This window comes from Pteropus medius, unplaced genomic scaffold (assembly GCF_902729225.1).
Source record: "Pteropus medius unplaced genomic scaffold, Ma_sr-lr_union100, whole genome shotgun sequence".
NCBI classification, from domain to species: Eukaryota; Metazoa; Chordata; class Mammalia; order Chiroptera; family Pteropodidae; genus Pteropus; species Pteropus medius.
The window spans coordinates 18,056,473-18,074,276 of NW_024354502.1; the positions used below are offsets into that span (position 1 = coordinate 18,056,473).

The 17,804-nt window shown below is 38.7% G+C and overlaps 1 protein-coding gene and 1 pseudogene across 3 annotated transcripts in view; both read left to right on the forward strand.

Annotated features, from left to right (window-relative positions):
* DPYS (dihydropyrimidinase) overlaps nt 1–17,804 on the forward strand; it is an 80,708-nt gene that overhangs the window by 11,635 nt on the left and 51,269 nt on the right. For all 3 annotated transcript variants that reach the window (XM_039854001.1, XM_039853999.1, XM_039854000.1), the window contains exons 2-4: nt 4,291–4,449; nt 8,054–8,233; nt 9,437–9,626. In XM_039854001.1, the coding sequence (XP_039709935.1) occupies nt 4,291–4,449; nt 8,054–8,233; nt 9,437–9,626 (529 nt within the window). The remainder of the gene's footprint in view (nt 1–4,290; nt 4,450–8,053; nt 8,234–9,436; nt 9,627–17,804) is intronic.
* Nucleotides 7,734–7,852, forward strand: LOC120595876 (uncharacterized; annotated as a pseudogene).

The window sequence follows — 17,804 nt, forward strand, 5'->3', positions numbered from 1 at the left end:
TCCTATTATCACACCTTGCTTCTCTGTCCCTGGTCATTTCCGCCAACCTCAGGACCCCTCTGGCATCCTCTCCAAGGCGACTGTCATGTTTCTCTCCTGCCCTTGATTGCTCTTCACCGTCAGGTCTGCATGTCCTTCTGTCTGCAAATACACAAAGTGGACACGTGCCCGACCACCCCACGCTCAGGATGTTCCACACTGAACTCATGATCTCTCAAAACGCCAGGTGGGCTCCCCTCCTCTGTCTGCTGGTCTGCCACCCTCTCAGTCATCCCAGCCAGGGGCTCCTTTCGCCCCTGCAGGCAGCCACCGTCCTGCCTGCCTTCTCTGGGAGCCGTTGCTTTGAACCATCCCGTCATCTTAATTCTGCCCTTGAACACTTTTTGCTGAGCTGCTCTTCCTCAGGGCTTCCCCGTGCAGTTGGCTGCTCCAATAGGCACAGGCTCTGGAGCCTGATGACCTGATTCCAGCCCTGCCTTTGTCACTAGTGGCTTTGAGACTTTGGGCAAGTTATGGTGTTGTGTTCTGATTCCTCAACTCTGAAATAGTGTCGACAATAGGACCTGCGGCAGAGCTGGTGAGTTGATTACAACACTTAAAACACCTAGAACATCAGAAGAGTTCCCTGGCATATTATAAGCACTCATTACAAGTTAGATATTATTATCCTATTGTCCTAATGCTAATTTCAAGCCACGCCTCTTCTGATCTCTGAGTTGATCTTTTCCTCTGAATTCTCAGTAGTCTTTGCCCTGGACCTCTTTCAGGGAGCCTAGCAATTTTTACTTCCCTTTAGCAATTTTTATACCACCGTTTATTATAGAAGTATACTCGCTACTTTTCTTACAATCTGAATATTTTATTATAATTTTTTCTTCATACTTCCATCTCCTCACCTCGACTCTAAACACCTCGAGGGTAGAATCTTTGATTATTTATGTGTCTTCCCACCCTCCTCAATCCATGTAATGGCTTGCATGTTGGAGGCTTTTTATGGTAGCAGTTTTATTAAGTTGTAATTTATATACAGTACAGTCCAGCCATTTAAAGTGTACAGTTCAGTAGTTTTTAGTATATTCAGAGTTGTGCAGCCATCACCACAATCAACTTTAGAACATTTTATCGCTCCCCAAAAAACCTGTGCCCTTTAGCTATCACTCAACTCTCCCCAACCCCTCCAGCCCCAGGCAACCACTATTCTATTGACTGTCTCTATGGATTTGCCTCTTATGGAAATTTCATGTAAATGGAATCATATAATAAGTTATTTTTTCTGACTGGCTTCTTTCACTTTGCTTAATATTTTCAAGGCTCACCCATGATGTGGCATGTATCAGAACTTCATTCCTTTTCATGGCCAAATATATCCCATTGTATTGTATACCACATTTTGTTTATCCATCCATCAGTTGATGGACATTTGGGTGGTTTTGAGTTTTTGGCTATTATGAATAATGCTGCTCTGAATATTTGTGTGCAACTTTTTGTGTGGACATGTTTTTATTTTATGTATCTATCTATCTATCACTTATCTGTCTATATCTACCTATATAGATATAGATAGATATATAATTCCTACAAGTAGAACTGTCTGGCCATATAGTAACTCTATGTTTAACCCTCTCGGGAACTGCCAGCTGTTTTCCAAAGTACTGTACCATTTTATTCATTTTATTTGTATTTCCCCCAGCAGTGTATCTATTTTCCCCACATCCTGCAGGTGGTAGACTTTTAATATAAAAAGAATGGAAAGAATATTTCTTTTAGCTTGATTTTCTAGTTCAGTACGCTAAAAAACTACTTTCTTCTAACATCTAAATTAACAACTCTTTCTATGAGAAAAATGTCCTTCATCCCCGAGGGATGTCTGTATGGCACAAGCAAGACATTTTAGAAAGGAAGATGAGAAGATTCATCTGCATTCAGATAAAAATACAGATCTTGAGGAATTTTTCCTAGTATTGTCATTATACCAACAGGAATTTCTTAAGAGACGCAAATATGTATTGCTTTGCATGAATAAGTCAATGTTACCTAAAGGTAGAGACAAAGTACAGGATCCTGTGCCAAAAAGTGAGATTTTTGAAAGCAAAAAGAATTGGAGTGGGGCCAAGTGATTTAAGGAAAAATAAAAACCTATCGAAGCAAGGAAACGGTGCTAGAGGAGAGCTCTCACACCAGGCGGGACACGGAGCCCGCAGTGTGTCAGCAGGGCTGTGGGGAGGGTCATGAGGGTGCAGTTGCAGGGGCTCGGGAGAGAGGCGGGTGGCACCCGCTCTGTGCATGGCCACATTTCTGGTGGTGAGATGAGACAATGTATCACAAGTGGGAAAGTGCCTAATTCTAAAGCAGCGGTGAAAAGGCTTATGACGCATCATGAGCTGAAGCTTATGAAGCGCTTACCGTGAGTCAAACGCAGTCTTTAGCACCTTATATACATCACCTCAGTGTAATCTTCCTAACGACCCTGTGGTTTAGGTTCAATTATTGTCCTCACTTTGCAGATGAGGAATCAAAGACACACGGATGTTAAGAAATTGTTGATAGCTGCACTCCTATATTTATTGCAGCACTGTTTACAATAGGCAAGATACAGAAATGAACTAAGAGTCCATCTGTGGATGAATGGATAAAGGAAATTTTATAAATTTTATAAAATTCAGCCATAAGAAAGAAGGGAATTCTGCCATTTTTGACAACATGGACAGACTTCAAAAGCATTTTCTTAAGTGCAATAAGTCAGACAGAGAAAGACAAACTCATAAAAACAGAGAGTAGGATGGTGGTTACCAGGGGCTGGGAAGCTGTTGGTCAAAGGATAGACTTACATCCTGGGGATGTAACGTACAGCGTGGTGCCTGGAGTTAATAATACTGTATTATATAATTGAAAGTTGCTGAGAGAGTAAATCTTAAATGTTCTCACTACAAAAAAAGACACAGTAATTATGTGAGGCGATGAAGATGTTAACTAACTCTAATGTGGTAATCGTTTCACGATATATAAGTGTATCATCAAATCAATATGCATATACCATAAACTTACACTGTTATATGTCAATTATATTTCAGTAAATCTGGGGGAAAAATAAAAGCATTCTTTTTTCTTCTGTGCTCAGGAAAACTGGGTATTTAAAAAAAAAGAAAAAGAATATAAAACATAAAAATAAAGAAATAAAACATAAAACTCATAGGAAAGAAAGGAGAGAGGGAAGGAGGGAGGAAAAGAGGGAGGAAGGGAGGGAGGGAGTCACTCAGGGTACCAAAGCTGATAAGTGTTGATTCTGAGCTTTGTGCCCTGAAGCCAATGAGGCTCCTTGGTTGGGGCTCTCAACCACTGCCCTAGTATACCTCTGCCTATGTTTGTTTTCTTCACCCACATTGTTTGAATACAACAGTTAAAAGCACATTTAACCACCTCGTGGTTTTAGTTTAAATAAAATCAATTTCAATAATTAGTCAAGACACTTGATTTAATAATGGTGTTAAAATTGTCATAATTTAATGTAATATAATATGCCAAGGAGAATATAAGAGTTGAGGCAGATCTTGTAGGGCCTTGTGGGCCATGCTAAAAAGATGAAACTTTATTCCGGATGCAGTGAGAAGCATTTGGTTTCAAGCTCCGGAGTCAAGTGGTCACCTCGGGGCTTTAGAACATCCCTCTGGTTGCAATTAGGGGTTTGTACTGGAGGCAGTGAGAGCAGAACTGGAGATATAAAGAGCAGGCGAAGGATGAGAAGAGTCTGAGCGAAGGAAGACCGCAGCCATGGGGATGGGCAGAGGGACAGATGGAAATTAAGGAAAGGTGGAGCATCACCAGCGGAAATGAGCTGAGAGGGGAATCACGTTGTCTCTCAAGAGTCTGCATAAATCACGGAGCAGTTGGAGATATAATTCACCAAGCTTCTTGATGCCGATATAGTAAGATTTTACAATAACGAATATAGTTTTCTGGAGAAATTTTTTTAATCATCTCCATTTTTCCATTTTGGTGTTTCTTATAGTCCTCCCTCTGTTTTCTTTGGGTCAAAGCCATTTTCATTCCATCAGACATGCCATCCTTTTTACAGAAGCAACTTCAGCAGTTTTAACACTTCAAACTTTAACTTATGAGAAGTCTACTCATGTCCCTCTGGGTCTTTCAGAGTCAGTATCTTTGTGCAGTTTACTGGACTCATCAAGTTTGCCCAAGTGCTTTGCTTGCAGATAGATGTGTATTGTTCAAGGAGATAAACGACTTAAGTAGAAAATTGATGGCTCACCTGTTGAAATTCTCTTGCGACTCCAGGCTGCCCTGGCAGGAGGCACCACCATGGTCATCGATTTTGCCATTCCTCAGAAAGGCAGCTCCCTCGTCGAGGCCTTCGAGACCTGGCGAAGCTGGGCTGATCCCAAAGTCTGCTGTGACTACAGCCTTCACGTGGCAGTGACATGGTGGAGTGACCAGGTGAACCACCCAGGGGTCCGATTTCTTCCACTTAGTCCCCTAGTGCTTGCTCTTACAAGATCAAGAAACTGGTAATGTCAAAACGTAAGAAATTGGGATGTTGGGTGCCTGGAAGTCAGAACTGGAAGGAAGACCTTTCACTGCATATTCCTTTTTGCCTTCTGAATTTTGAATCCTGTGAAGTATTGTCCATTTGTAAAACTAAAATTTTTAAAAATCATAGACAGACGATACGAAAATCCTTCATAATAATTCACAACAGCCTTCCCTAATATTTAATTAATGACATGTCATTTTAAGATCTCCCTTTTTCTCAACTTCCCCATTTCCAAACGATTTTAAAACAGTATTTTTCCACAGATTAGAATTTCAATTTGAAATGTTTAAATTTTGGAGAAAAACCAAGGAAATTCTCATTTAAAACTAGTTACTGCCATTCCCATTCTTGGCCCCTTTTCCCCCTCCTGTGCACTTGAAAGAGGAAGGGACAGCCCAGGAACGTTTTCAAGGCCTTCTCCAGCTGTCCCCTCACTCTCTCTGTGCTGCTCTGCTAATGTAACCACCTGCTCACATCATCTCGTAATGGAGCTTAAACCAGCCTTCCATATCTGCTAATTACTTAGGCCGTGGCAGAAATGATAACATGGTTCAGGCAGGAAAGATAGTTTTGAGAGATGTTAAAATGTGTTCATTTCTCATATAAATTTTCATGAATACTTTAGAAGAAATTTTTACTTGTAATTTAAATCAACACTGCGTTTTTCCACATTGGACTTAATTCAGAAATCTTTTTATCAGAAAGTGCTTACAAGGTGACTTTATTTGAAGTTACCCTGTAACTTGTACTTCTACCTCCCCCTAAAAATAGGGCTTTAGACACTAAGTTAATATAAAACGAGTAGTCAATCTTAAACGGATAGTTCAGCAAATATAACAGCAAGGTTTATAGTCCACAGCTAAAGTTAATTTTTCTACAAAAATGTTTAGGGCCTTCCTGCCTTCCTTCTTTCCTCCCTCCTTCCCTCCCTTTCTCCATCTCTTATTTTATAAAGTATAGCAAAAGTGATGATATTTGCTCTTACCAGTGCTTCTCACACTTAAATATGCAAATAGTTACCCAGTAAATACTGTTAAAATATGGATTTTGTTCAGTAAGTGTGTTAGTTTGCTAGGGTTGCTGTAATAAGTGCCATCAACTGGGAGGCTTCAACAACAGAAATTCATTGTCTCACAGTTCTGGAAACCAGAAGTCCAAGATCAAGGTGTGGACAGATCGGTTCCTTCAGAGAGTGGTGAGGGAGAATCTGCTCCATGCCTCTCCCCTTGCTTCTGGTGGTTTGCCAGCCATCTTTGATGTTCCTCAGTTTGCAGAAGCATCACCCCATCTCTGCCATCATCTTCTCATGGCATCGTCCCTGCGTGTGTCTGTCCAAATTTCCCCTTTTTATAAGGACACAGTCATATCGGATTACGGGCCATCCTAGTGACCTCATCTTAACTGCATCTGCAATGCCCATGTTTCCAAATAAGGTCACATTTGGTGTTGGAAGTTAGGAGTTCAACATATGAATTTGGGAGGACACATCGACTCATAACAGTAGATCTGCGTGGGGCCTGATATTCTGCATTTTGAGCAGGCTCCCAAGTGTGCTGATGCTGCTGGTTCGAGGACCACACTTTGGGAGTAGCAAGGCTTAAGTTCCTGTGCCTGAGAGTAGTGTCATGGGACGTACCAAAGATGCGGAAGACGGATGATTAATGAGGTCACCCTCAGAAAGACTCTTCTACTCAGGGAGTAATAGTTATTTCTTCTGAGCAATGCAGATCATAATCCCCTTTGGAAGCCCATTATGTGAATATGCTAATAATGTTTAGAGCATTTTTTCCCTAACAATAAAAATAATATACTCATGGTAGAAAATTCGAAATCAGAGAAAAATTTTAACAACAGCAACAACAATGAGGCACTCTATACTATGATCTGCCCTTGCTGTTGTCCCTTAACATGTTTTGAAGCTCATTCCATCATTTCAATGATGACCACTTTCAACACTTTGATTTTTTTTTATTCCTTTGTATATGTACTACGTATAACATATAGCAGCGGTCCCCAAATTTTTGGCACCAGGGACCAGTGCTCCTGTGGGAATCTAATGCCTGATGATCTGCGGTGGAGCTGAGGCGGTAATGCTAGCGCTGGGGAGCGGCTGCAAACACAGATGGAGCGTCGCCGGCTTGCCCACCGCTCATCTCCTGCTGTGTGGTTCAGACCCTAACAGGCCACAGACCAGTACCAGTCCACGGCCTGGGTATTGGGAACCCCTGACACATAACATACAGAAGTATATTCATTCATTCATTCATTCATTCATTCAGTTAACAGTTACTGAGTGACCACTATGCACTAGACACTGTTCTAAGATATGGCAGTGGACAAACCATACAAAGCCCCTGCTCTTATGGGGAAAACAGGCTATCAACAAATAAATAATATATCAATAGATAAAGCAAAATAAATTAATACGTCAATAGATAAAGCACCAGAGAGAAAAGCAAAGAAAATTAGTAAGGGAATATAGAGTGATGGAAGTGAGAACTTAACAAGTAATATTTTTATTTTTAAACTTTGCTGATTCAGTAGAAAAAGTTGCATCATTTTATTTTGCACTTTATAATCAGTAGGAAGGATAAATTTTTCTATATTAGTCATTTTTATTTACTGTTCGAATTGTTGGTAACATTTTTTACCTCCAATGTTAGAGTTTTTCTTATGAAGTTGAAAGAGCTTTTATCAAATAAGAGCAATAATCCTATGCCTGTTTTATTTTGTGTGTGTGTGTGTGTGTGTAACATGTAGAAGGAGTTCAAACAATTTGATTGTTTCTTTGAAGTTTTTACTCCTTATTAAGGCTTGAATTGCTAAGTCTCTGCAAGGGCAATCACTAATCTAGTTTTGACCTTAAGCAGCACTAAGCCCCCTAGGACCCGACTGGTCCAGCCTGTCACCTCCTCAGCACTGCCAATGGGTGGATCTACATCCTCGACTTCCCCGATAAGAACTCCTATGTGGGTTTCAGATTCGAGCCCAAACACTCGCCTCACATTAGCTTTGATTCCGTCTAGAGACACAATTGCTTCTGTTGCTGCCAAATGGCTTTATCTTCATTTTCTAGAAAAATTTCCTCACATGGGGAAATAGATGTTGAGAATTTATATCCAAGTATAGAAATGGAATACCTTGGGGGAAACTATTAACTCTTTTATGATTTAAAAGTATTATATCAGTCTACAGCGATGTCACCCTGAACATGCCCTATCCTGTTTGATCTCAGAAGCTAAGCAGGGTCAGGCCTGGTTAGTACTTGGATGGGAGACCATGTAGGAAGACCAGGTGGTGTAGGCGTAAAAAAAAAGAAGTATCAGTAGCAGTTCAGCAGATGAAATGGGCTCTAACATGCAGGAAAGATGAAGGCCTTAACTGCCTTTTTTCTGGAATTATGCGGTTGTCCTTATTTTACTTCTCTTCTGAATGCAGTGTTTTAGAGAATGTCAAAATTGTCTTTAAATTAAACGGAGACATTTTCTCGTTGTTGTTCTCTTTTAGGTTAAAGAAGAAATGAAAATCCTTACCCAAGATAAAGGTGTGAACTCTTTCAAGATGTTTATGGCATATAAAGATCTGTACATGGTGAGCGACAGGGAGCTGTACACGGCCTTCTCTCAGTGCAAGGAAATCGGAGCGATTGCTCAGGTTCACGCAGAAAACGGAGACCTAATTGCAGAGGTGAGCAGTTGCATTCCAGAACTTCTGCACAAACGGAAACGAACTTGACTTACAGTCGATTGGCCTGAGATGGGTAAACTCACTTAATGCACTGGGAGGAACTAATTTTCTGCGGGTTGGAAACACTGTGCCCGCTCTGAATTTTATTCAGGTGGTATATGCATTGAACTGAGGATTTCCCTTCTCCAAACCAGCTATTAGATCTGAAACACGTCTTATTATTAAAACACAAATATTTTTCTTTGCGTAGCCCAGCACTTTTTTGTTTTTCAGCTTTTGTTGTTGGTTTGGAATGGCCAAGTGTGGTCATCGGCTTAATCTGATGATTTAGGCAATGTAGGGAGCTGTTTAAAGCCCCACTCTTTTCAGAAGCTGGGTATTAAAATGTGCTCTGGAGGAGTCTAGAAGATACTTATTTTTCATATCAGTTCCATTATTAATACCCAGAGGGTACGCCATCTGCAAGATTTAAAGAGCTCCCTCTTACCCTTTATATTAGCTGATTTTTTTCCCTCCCTAGGCTCAGTTCCTATTAAAGTCAGTGAGACTGAGGCTCCGGGGCCGGAGGCAGCGGGATGTGATGAGAGGAGAGCGTGAGCTGTAACCTCAAACAGACCAGGGTTTACACTTGACTCTCCCTCTTCCTCTCTGTGTGACACCGGGCAAGTCATTTTCCATCCAGAGTCTTGACTTCCTGCCTTTTTCGTAAGGAAGAAATAACATTTTAAAGAGGAGAAATAACTGATCCGATATCAGTCAGTGGGTTGGGTGAGAGGGCACTGAAGACTGATTCAGTAAAAAGTAGCAGACTATATAACTACATAATGTAGTACCATGAGTCACTTCAACAAGGATCCAGTATAGGAGATTAGCATGTTTCATTTTATTTTGTTTGATCTGAACCAATAATAAGTCTTCAATATAAACACTGCTTTTCAAAGAATGTGATTAGAACTAATCTCGTATCTTTTTCACCTTTCAATCACAAGAATTGAAAAATATGTATATAAAAATTTACATATACTATCAGAATATTAAATTTCTTTTTACCAAATACACTGTGTGTACACACACTTTCACATACACACATCTATATAAAACAGATCTAAAAGCCTGTCAGTGTATTTGTTTTACAATACAATAATGGCATTTGTCATGAGTAAACCTTCCCTGTACGTGTGTATATTCCTCCTGCCTTTTTAGGGAGCAAAGAGGATGTTGGCGTTGGGGATAACAGGCCCCGAGGGCCATGAGCTGTGCCGCCCAGAAGCAGTGGAGGCAGAGGCCACGCTGAGAGCCATCACCATCGCCAGCGCGGTGAACTGCCCTCTCTACATCGTCCACGTGATGAGCAAGTCCGCAGCAAAGGTGATAGCGGATGCGAGGCGAGATGGTAATTCCTGAGTTATATAACTTCTCTTCTAACTCCATATTAACTAAAGAGTGAGGTAAAATACCGGCGACCTCTCCTTTTCTAATGAAAAAGTTGTGCAAGAATTTCCATTTTTTCTGTTTTCTTTTATTGTTGTGCGTGTCTATTTTTATTCTCTTTTTTGCTCATTTTCATGACTGCTTCTCTTCTTTCAGGTTATTTCTTCGCCATATTTGGAACCTCAAGACTTTTCCTTCAGCCCCGAGTCCTCACCTTTAACGCCACTAGCAGCTCATTTCCTAAGAAGCTCTCTCTTTCTCTTAGGCATCTCCGCTGTCCTTCCTCCTTGTAGCAGGGTAATGTAGAACACATAGTAGGTGCTTAACAAATTTCTTTTGAATTGGATTGATTTGTCTCATAGCAACTTGAGTGTTGTGCAGTTGAAGCAGTTATCCAAGTAGTATTTTTATGACAGTTATTTTAAGATCTTAAAACCAAAGTTATTTTTACTCCAAATTGCCTAATTGCCTACATTCTTTAGTTTACTATGTAAATAGTCATCGTAAAAGAAAGAGAAAATCTCGTTTTTTATTATTAAGATAGAAATTTATTTCTTCAGACATAACCATGAGTAGCCCAGGGTTGGCACGACAGCCTACATTCGTCGTATTCCTCCCATCTTGTTGTTCCATGGGAAAATCTCCTGTTTTTAATAAGAATTGGGTAGAAAAATAATTGTATTTATTTGTCAGTACTGGTAAAGGAAGGATGAGAAACAAATCAGGTGAATTGTATTTGATGACTTTAGGCCGTCTGGGGATGGGCTGGTAGTTTCTATCATCTAACTTTTAGGAATCCGGATAATCAGAAATAGTCTTATAAATCATCCTGGGTTGTTTGTTTGTTTAAACTGAGACTGCCTGCATTTTTATAATATGAATTATAAAAACTATGAAAACATATTTGGCATGTCTGTAGTTGACACTAAAATAATTTTTTTCAAAATTGGTTCTTGTCGAATGAAGGTTCAATTAAGGATTTTGTTCTAGCCAAATGCATTTTTAAAATGTAATCCATCAATATCTTGTGTTAAGAATAAACTCAGTTTCACAGGGAGTTAATAAGGTCTTACTGCCAACCATTCTGGTTACTTTTCCTCCCTTCCCCCATATAATGTAATTTCAGTATAGAAGAGCATAATCCTTTGAAAAGAAAATACAATTTTAAAGTTAGAGCATTAAGTTTTTGCCACCAGATGGCGCTGTTGCTAACGCTATGAAATTGTTCTGTCATTTTGTGCTTTCTAAGTACTATATCACATGCTAGAGCCTATCAGTTAAGTCCATACTATCAGCATATGATTTAAGAAACAGTAAATTCAGCAAAAACGGTCACTTTTAACCTACCATCAAGTTACAATTTCGACAGTTCTGTCAGGAAACAGTTTCTTGATCTTGGGTATTTAATTTGCACTGGGATAGAATTCCATTAGAAGCAGAGTAAGAGTTTAGGGAAAGTTTTGGAATGTGAACCATAGGCAGAAAACTCAAGTATGGATATTTTTATTTTATTTTAAGTTATTTTTTAATTTAACTTTATTTCTTGAATATGTAAAACATTTACATGGCCCAAAAGTCAAAATTATATATTGAGAATGTATTCTCAAGAGCATTTGAGTTCTTGCTCCCTGGTAGATGTCTTCAGTTTGGCTCAAAAAACTCTTATTAAAAGAAAAGAATATAGTCTCAGTCACATTCTTCCCTAGTTCCTTCATTCTACACCCCATAAGTAATTATTTTTTATTACTTTATTTCTGGCCTATCTTTATAGTGTTTCTCTTTACCAAAAGAAAGAGTATATGTATATTCTAACTTCTTTTTCTTTCCCGCACGAAAGGTAAAATACTATACAGAGTGTTCTCTATATCGCTTTTTTTTCTTACTCGAAAATATGTCCTAAAGGTCAGCTCATATTAGGTAAAGAGACTTTTCATTCTTTTTCTCAAATGCAGAGTATACCATTGTATTTGTTCAACTACTCCCTAATGATGGATATTTCGTTTGTTTCCAATCTTTAGCTATTACAAATAAAACCACAGTGATGGCCACATGCATATGCTATTTCATGTTTGTGGAGGGTGTGTTAGTTTTCTGTTGCTGCTCTAACAAATTACCACAAACTTAAAGCAACACAATTTATTGTCTTATAGCTCTGGAGGATCTTATAGCTGCACCAGGGTGTCGGCAGGGCTGTGTTCTTTCTGGAGGTTCTATGGGGAATCCCTTTCTTTGCCTTTTCCAGCTTCTAGTGACCACTTAAATTCCTTGGTTCAAGTCCCTACCTCCATCTTCAAAGCTAGCAATGGTGGGTAGAGATCTCCTTGTCACCTCTCGTCTACTTTAAGGATCCTGGGATTACGCTGAACTCATTCGATTAATTCAGAATAAGCTCTCTGTCTCAAGGTCAATAATTTAATTGCAATCGTGAAGTCCCTTTTGCCATATAGGGTAACATATTCATAGGTAATGGGGATTAGAATGTGGAGCACCATTATTCTGCCTACCACAAAATTCTGTCCTCAGGGTAGAGTCCTATAAGCGTGACTGCTAGTTCAAAGGGTAGATGCATATGCACCTTTTGGATGTTGCTAAATTCCTTTCCAAAGGGATTATAAATATGGAATATTTGAAATGTCACCCCAGATGTTCTAGTTGAGTCAAACTTATTGTACAAGCACTAGTGAGAATACTCCAATGCACAGTTGTCAAAGAGGCATCAGATCTCTCAGGGGAAATTAGCACGAGAGATTTCCTGCCCCTAGCATGTGACCCCTTGCATGTGATCAAGGCATGTAATCAAATAGGAACTTGAAGGGAGCATGGGAGGGTGGGACATAAACAGCACCAAACCTCCCACATGGTGACAAACCAGCCAACCCAAGGGCAGATCCCTGGGGAGTACAGAGGGACAAGACTAAAGTGACCTTTTACAGAAGATTCATTTACTCCACTTGCACTCATTTATTATCTAACATAGTTTCTGAGCATAAAAGAGCAATACAGATCTATTGATTGTTATCCTGTTTAAATAAGAAACAGATTTATAATATGAACATTTCCTATCCGTAAATTCCTTTGCCAGGCCAGCTTATCATCTAGGGTCTTGCCACTCGAAGTGTGGTCTCCAGAATGCAGTGTCAGCATCCCCTGAGAGTTCGTTGGAAATGCATAACCTTGGACCCCATCCCAGACCCAGTGAATCAGATTATGCTAGAACCCCAGGTGATTCATATGCATATTAAAGCTCAGAGTCACTGTACCAGCAGGCACAAAAGATAACCAATTATTAATTGTCTCTATTGTAGTTGCCTGGAAATACAAATGCTGTTAAGTTTGATTTTATTGTTGAATTGCCAGCTGTATACCCAGAAGATAACAGCATGAGAGTTAATGATTATAACAACCAACATTGTCAAGTGTTTAATGTGTGCCTGGCACATATTTTAACAGTATATCTCATTTCAGGTTTTATTATATATCATCTCATCAATGTATTTTAATATACATTATCATTTTTAATTGTCATAACAATGCTTCTAGCTAAATTTTATCACTGTTTTGTGATTGATGAAATTGGGCTTGGGAAAGTTTAGTAAATTAAGTCCAAGATCACTTTACTAGTAAATGCTAAATAAACCTGGGATTCAAACTCAAGTCCCTCTGACCCCAGAGCCCTGATTTTTGGTTACTGTCCATTCTGTTCAAGAGGAGATCTGTTCAAGAAGAAAGTTTACAAAGTTGGGAAACATGAATACCAAGTTTATAGGTAATTGGGTTTTTTACCTTATATTTAAAATTTTTATTTAAAACACTGTCATTTTGTTATTATTTATTAACATTATTAAAAGAAAAACCCATACCAGGAATAGAAATGATCGAGAATGTATTCAGTGGAAAGTGAACATCCTCTTTCTCCCTCAGCTCAGTCCTAGAACTAGTGGTTTTTCACTATATCTATCTTTAGTTCTTTGGTGATTACCTCCAAAATTCTAAACCATAAATTTATAAGTAGAGGCTTATAATTGTTGACAGCATCACTTGACTCTGAACTGTGAAAAATGAGCCATTTGGCTTATGTAAGTCTTTTACCTCCAGAGTTTTGTTAGCAATAATTGTCACTTCAAATAATATTAATTACATTTATGTGTTTTTCGGCTATTATTTTTAGAGATATCTCTTTATTCTCAACTATGTTGAAAAGGGGATGTAGAGGCTCTGTATTACCCTCTTTGCTCCTCCTGACTTCTATCAACTCTATATTATCTTTATACAAACAGAAATTACAGTTGGCTCTGTAACTATAATTAGGTCTTCCATGCTTTGTCTATAGGTTAAGTCTACAATTTAGAACTGTTTCAACATGAAACTGTGGAAATATTCTTCTTTGTAGAAATGATGAGTGAGAAGAGAATCTCAGAAATCTATATCACTAAATTGAAATGCAAACTCGTGTTATTTAAATGAACTCTTGGAAAAGCAATTGCCAAGTGTTAAAGTCAAATGTGTTTCCTTTTCTGCACTCCAATAAGGTTTAAAGCAGACCTTAGTTTAGTTTGTTACATATTTAGGCCATTATTGTCTAGTAAAGTTTTTTTTTCCCCTTGGAATTTTTCCAATTAGCTTTTTTGAAAATAGGTTCAGAAAAGAAACATATGCCTTCTTTACCATATATGAAGATTTTAGCTTCATCACACTTTCTATTGATTGAAATCAGCTCTTCTTTCAGAGATTCTTTTTGGGAGGAGAGTTTTCTGACTTCTGTATTTTTGGATAGTTGCTTTTCAAGCCTACTGTAGAGCTGTCATCCTAGGATTTCCTTTCACAGCATCCTAGATTAGATATACTGTTTCTTGGTTCCCATATCTCCTCTCCTTTTCTTGGAATTACCTTGAAGAATCTCAAATAATTTTTTTAAGGAAGAATGTTGAAAGGTAAATTTTCTGATTCCTTGTCCTCAAGCTCGTTCAGCAGCTTGAATGGGCACAGAATTCTAGGTTCAGAATTATTTTCTTCTGGCATCCAGGGTTACTGATAAACAAGCAAATGCCAACAAAATTCTTGTCATTTTGTCACTAACTTTATTCACCACATGGAAGATTTTTGTATTCCCTCTTCATTTTAGAAGTTCAGAAACTTTATTAAGACTATATTTAGCAGTAAACCTTTTAAAAATTCACCTTCATTTTCAGGGGCCTGTTTCAATCTGAAAACTGATCTTTGATTCTGAAAATTTTTTCTTCTATTATTTCTTTTATATTAATTTTCTCTGTTCCTTCTCTTAGAAGTCCCCCATCAGACCTCTTAAATTAGTTTTGCATTTACCCTTAACTATTTCACCTTAAAAAATTTTTTTTTTAATTTTGTTCTGTGTTTTAGGAAAGGATTTTGTTTACTTCTTCTGCCCTTGTAATAACCATTTGTTTCGGTAATCATATTTTATTCACAAGAAAACTTTCTTGTTTTCTGATAGCTTTTTTTCTCCCCACAGTTGCTTAGTTTTCTATTGTTTTATTTTAATGGATACATTATCTTCTTGATCCCTACAAATACTGATGGAAATTTAAAAAAATTCTTCCATTTTCTGGATTATCCCTGGTTTTTGCTTAGTCAATTTTTCAGTTTTTTTTTTTTTAAACATCTTGGCCCTTCTCTTCATGTTTGTTTTTTCTTCAAATGTCTGGTGATCCTAGACTGTTCATATTCAAGCCTAGACAGTTCGGGTGGTTAAAATAGGGAGCTGTGTAGACTTTTTTCTGCTGCTTTGTAGGCCTATTTCTTGAGCAGGCCCAGCCCTCAAGGAGAGTGTTGACTGTGAGCTTCGTAAATTTAAATGGGGCACAGTCACCGGTGAGCTCTAATGTCAGGTGCGGGGGCTTCGCTCTGTAGCAGCAATACCACCTTAGGAAGCTCTATTTTCCAGGCAGAGTTGGGGGTGTGTGCTAACTGTCCCCATTTCCTCCCCTTCCTCTCAAGTGAACTGCCCCTTTGCACCCCAGGAAGAACATTTTTCATGAATCCCTCTCCTCCTTTGAGTTCAGGTGTAGCTCTCTCTTCTTTCCTTTGTGAGCTATTGCCATCTCGTCTGCTTTCTGGCTTCCTGAAATCTTTCAAAAACTCTGGTCAGCCACGGTTCCTCCTTCATTTTCAACACAGCTGTGGCTTTTGTACATCTTCACCAGGGTTTCTATATGAACTCGGGAGGAAGAGACAGGAATGTGGGTTTAGTTCACCAACTTTAATTCAAAGCTTGAGGTTTCCCTGTGTTTGTACCTTGATATTTTCTTTTAGCATTCAGATAAAAAGTAAAAAGCAAGTTACAGGAAAAAAAAATAAAGCTTTCACATTCAAGCCATCGAAAGCCAGTTTGCAAGAAATTTCAATATCATGTTTATTTCGAGTCTTAGTTAATCCAAGTTGAGAAACTAGAACTAGGTTGGTTCCCATCCTTCCTGTGAGAAGCCACTTTTGCAAAAATAAGGCAAGAATATGAGAAGGCTGTCTCTAGAGTGTTATCTTTTTCTTCCATAAGCAGGATCTGCTCTTTTGTCCAACGTATAAAGTTGGACAAACCAGCTGTAATTGTGTCACAAATAGAAGTTCCAGTCTGCCTGCCGCAGACCCCTTTCACTCACCACAGTCTGGTCTTTTTCCAAATAGTATATCTGTCAATATCTCATTGACTTCAGTGACACTTTTTATTTTGGTTTGGGTGGTTTTAGTTAAACACGTTCCTTTTCTGCACATATTGATATGTGGAATTATTAAAGTCTTTTAAAAAATATATTATTCACCTCTCCTCTGCACCTCCCCATAGAACCTGCTCTTGTTCAGATGATTCACTATTTTTCTACACATGGATTCACTATTTTTCTGGTGCTTTGCTTAGAATAGTGGTGATTTTTCTCAGCAACTTACCTGTTGCTCTATTTGGTGTATATCTGTTATTTTTGTTTCCCAATTATGATTGAAATTTTCAAGATTTTTTTTTTTAGTTTCTAGTTTAACTTGTTTTAACTTGTCTTAATAAAATTCAACTCTATTTTATATTCATCTTCCTGTCTCTAGGGTATAAATATGACTCTCATTTGAACTTATTAAAAAGTTTTCTTTATACTTTTTATTTTAAAAAGTTATTGAACTTCAGATATATGCTAGACACTGTGCTCTAGACTTTGGATTTGCAAAGATGATTAAGACAGTTTTGGTTCTCAAGTGGCTTACAGTGAAGTGGTCTGTGTTGTGGTCGGGTTTTCTTTGTTTGATGTGCTTTGGTTTCGGTTTTGGTTTTCCTTATTGTAGAAAGCTTTATTTTCCAGGCTAATTGCTGTAACATAGAAATTTCTCTTGCAGAGAGGTTTTAGATGTCCAATTTTCCATTTTATTTGAACTCCGCCCCCATATATTCCTCTTGTGTTTAGGGATAAGGGGGAGAAAGGGCCACGCAGCGAGCGACCATTCTCTCCCTATGTGGTCGTGTGGGCCATGGCTTGTTAGTGCCGAGTAAGAGTCAACCAAACCTCATCGACACGAGTACGATGAACTGATTGACACTGTTCCTGAGGAATGATTAATGTGTGGCTGAGTCGAGGTGGATTTCAATCTCAGGCTTTCTCTTTTTCTTTCTTGTACATATGCATCTGAATATCCCCTTGTATTTTTAATTTAGAACAAGATGATTTACCTTGTATCCAATTACAAATAAGTTGAAAACTGACCTTTTAAAAACATTTTTTTTAGAGTAGAATGGTGTAAACATAATGAAACTAACGTTCGTGGGATGTATTAGTTTGCTGGGACCGCTGTAACACAGCACCACAGGCCGGGTGGCTAAAAACAACAGAAATTTATTTTCCCACAATTTTGGAGTCTAGACGTCTGAGATCGAAGTGTTGGCAGGGTTGGCGTTTTCCGAGGGTAGGGAAGAAAGGCTGTGTTCCAGGCCTCTCTCCTGGCTTGTGGATGGCCGTCATCTCCCTGTGTCTGCACATAGCCTTCCCTCTGTGTGTGTCCAAATTTCCTCTTCTTTTAAGTATCCCAGTCATATTGGATTAAGACTCACACTAATGACCTCACGATAACATAATTACCTCTATAAAGGACACTATCTCCAATACAGTCACGTTCTGAGATAATGGGGGTT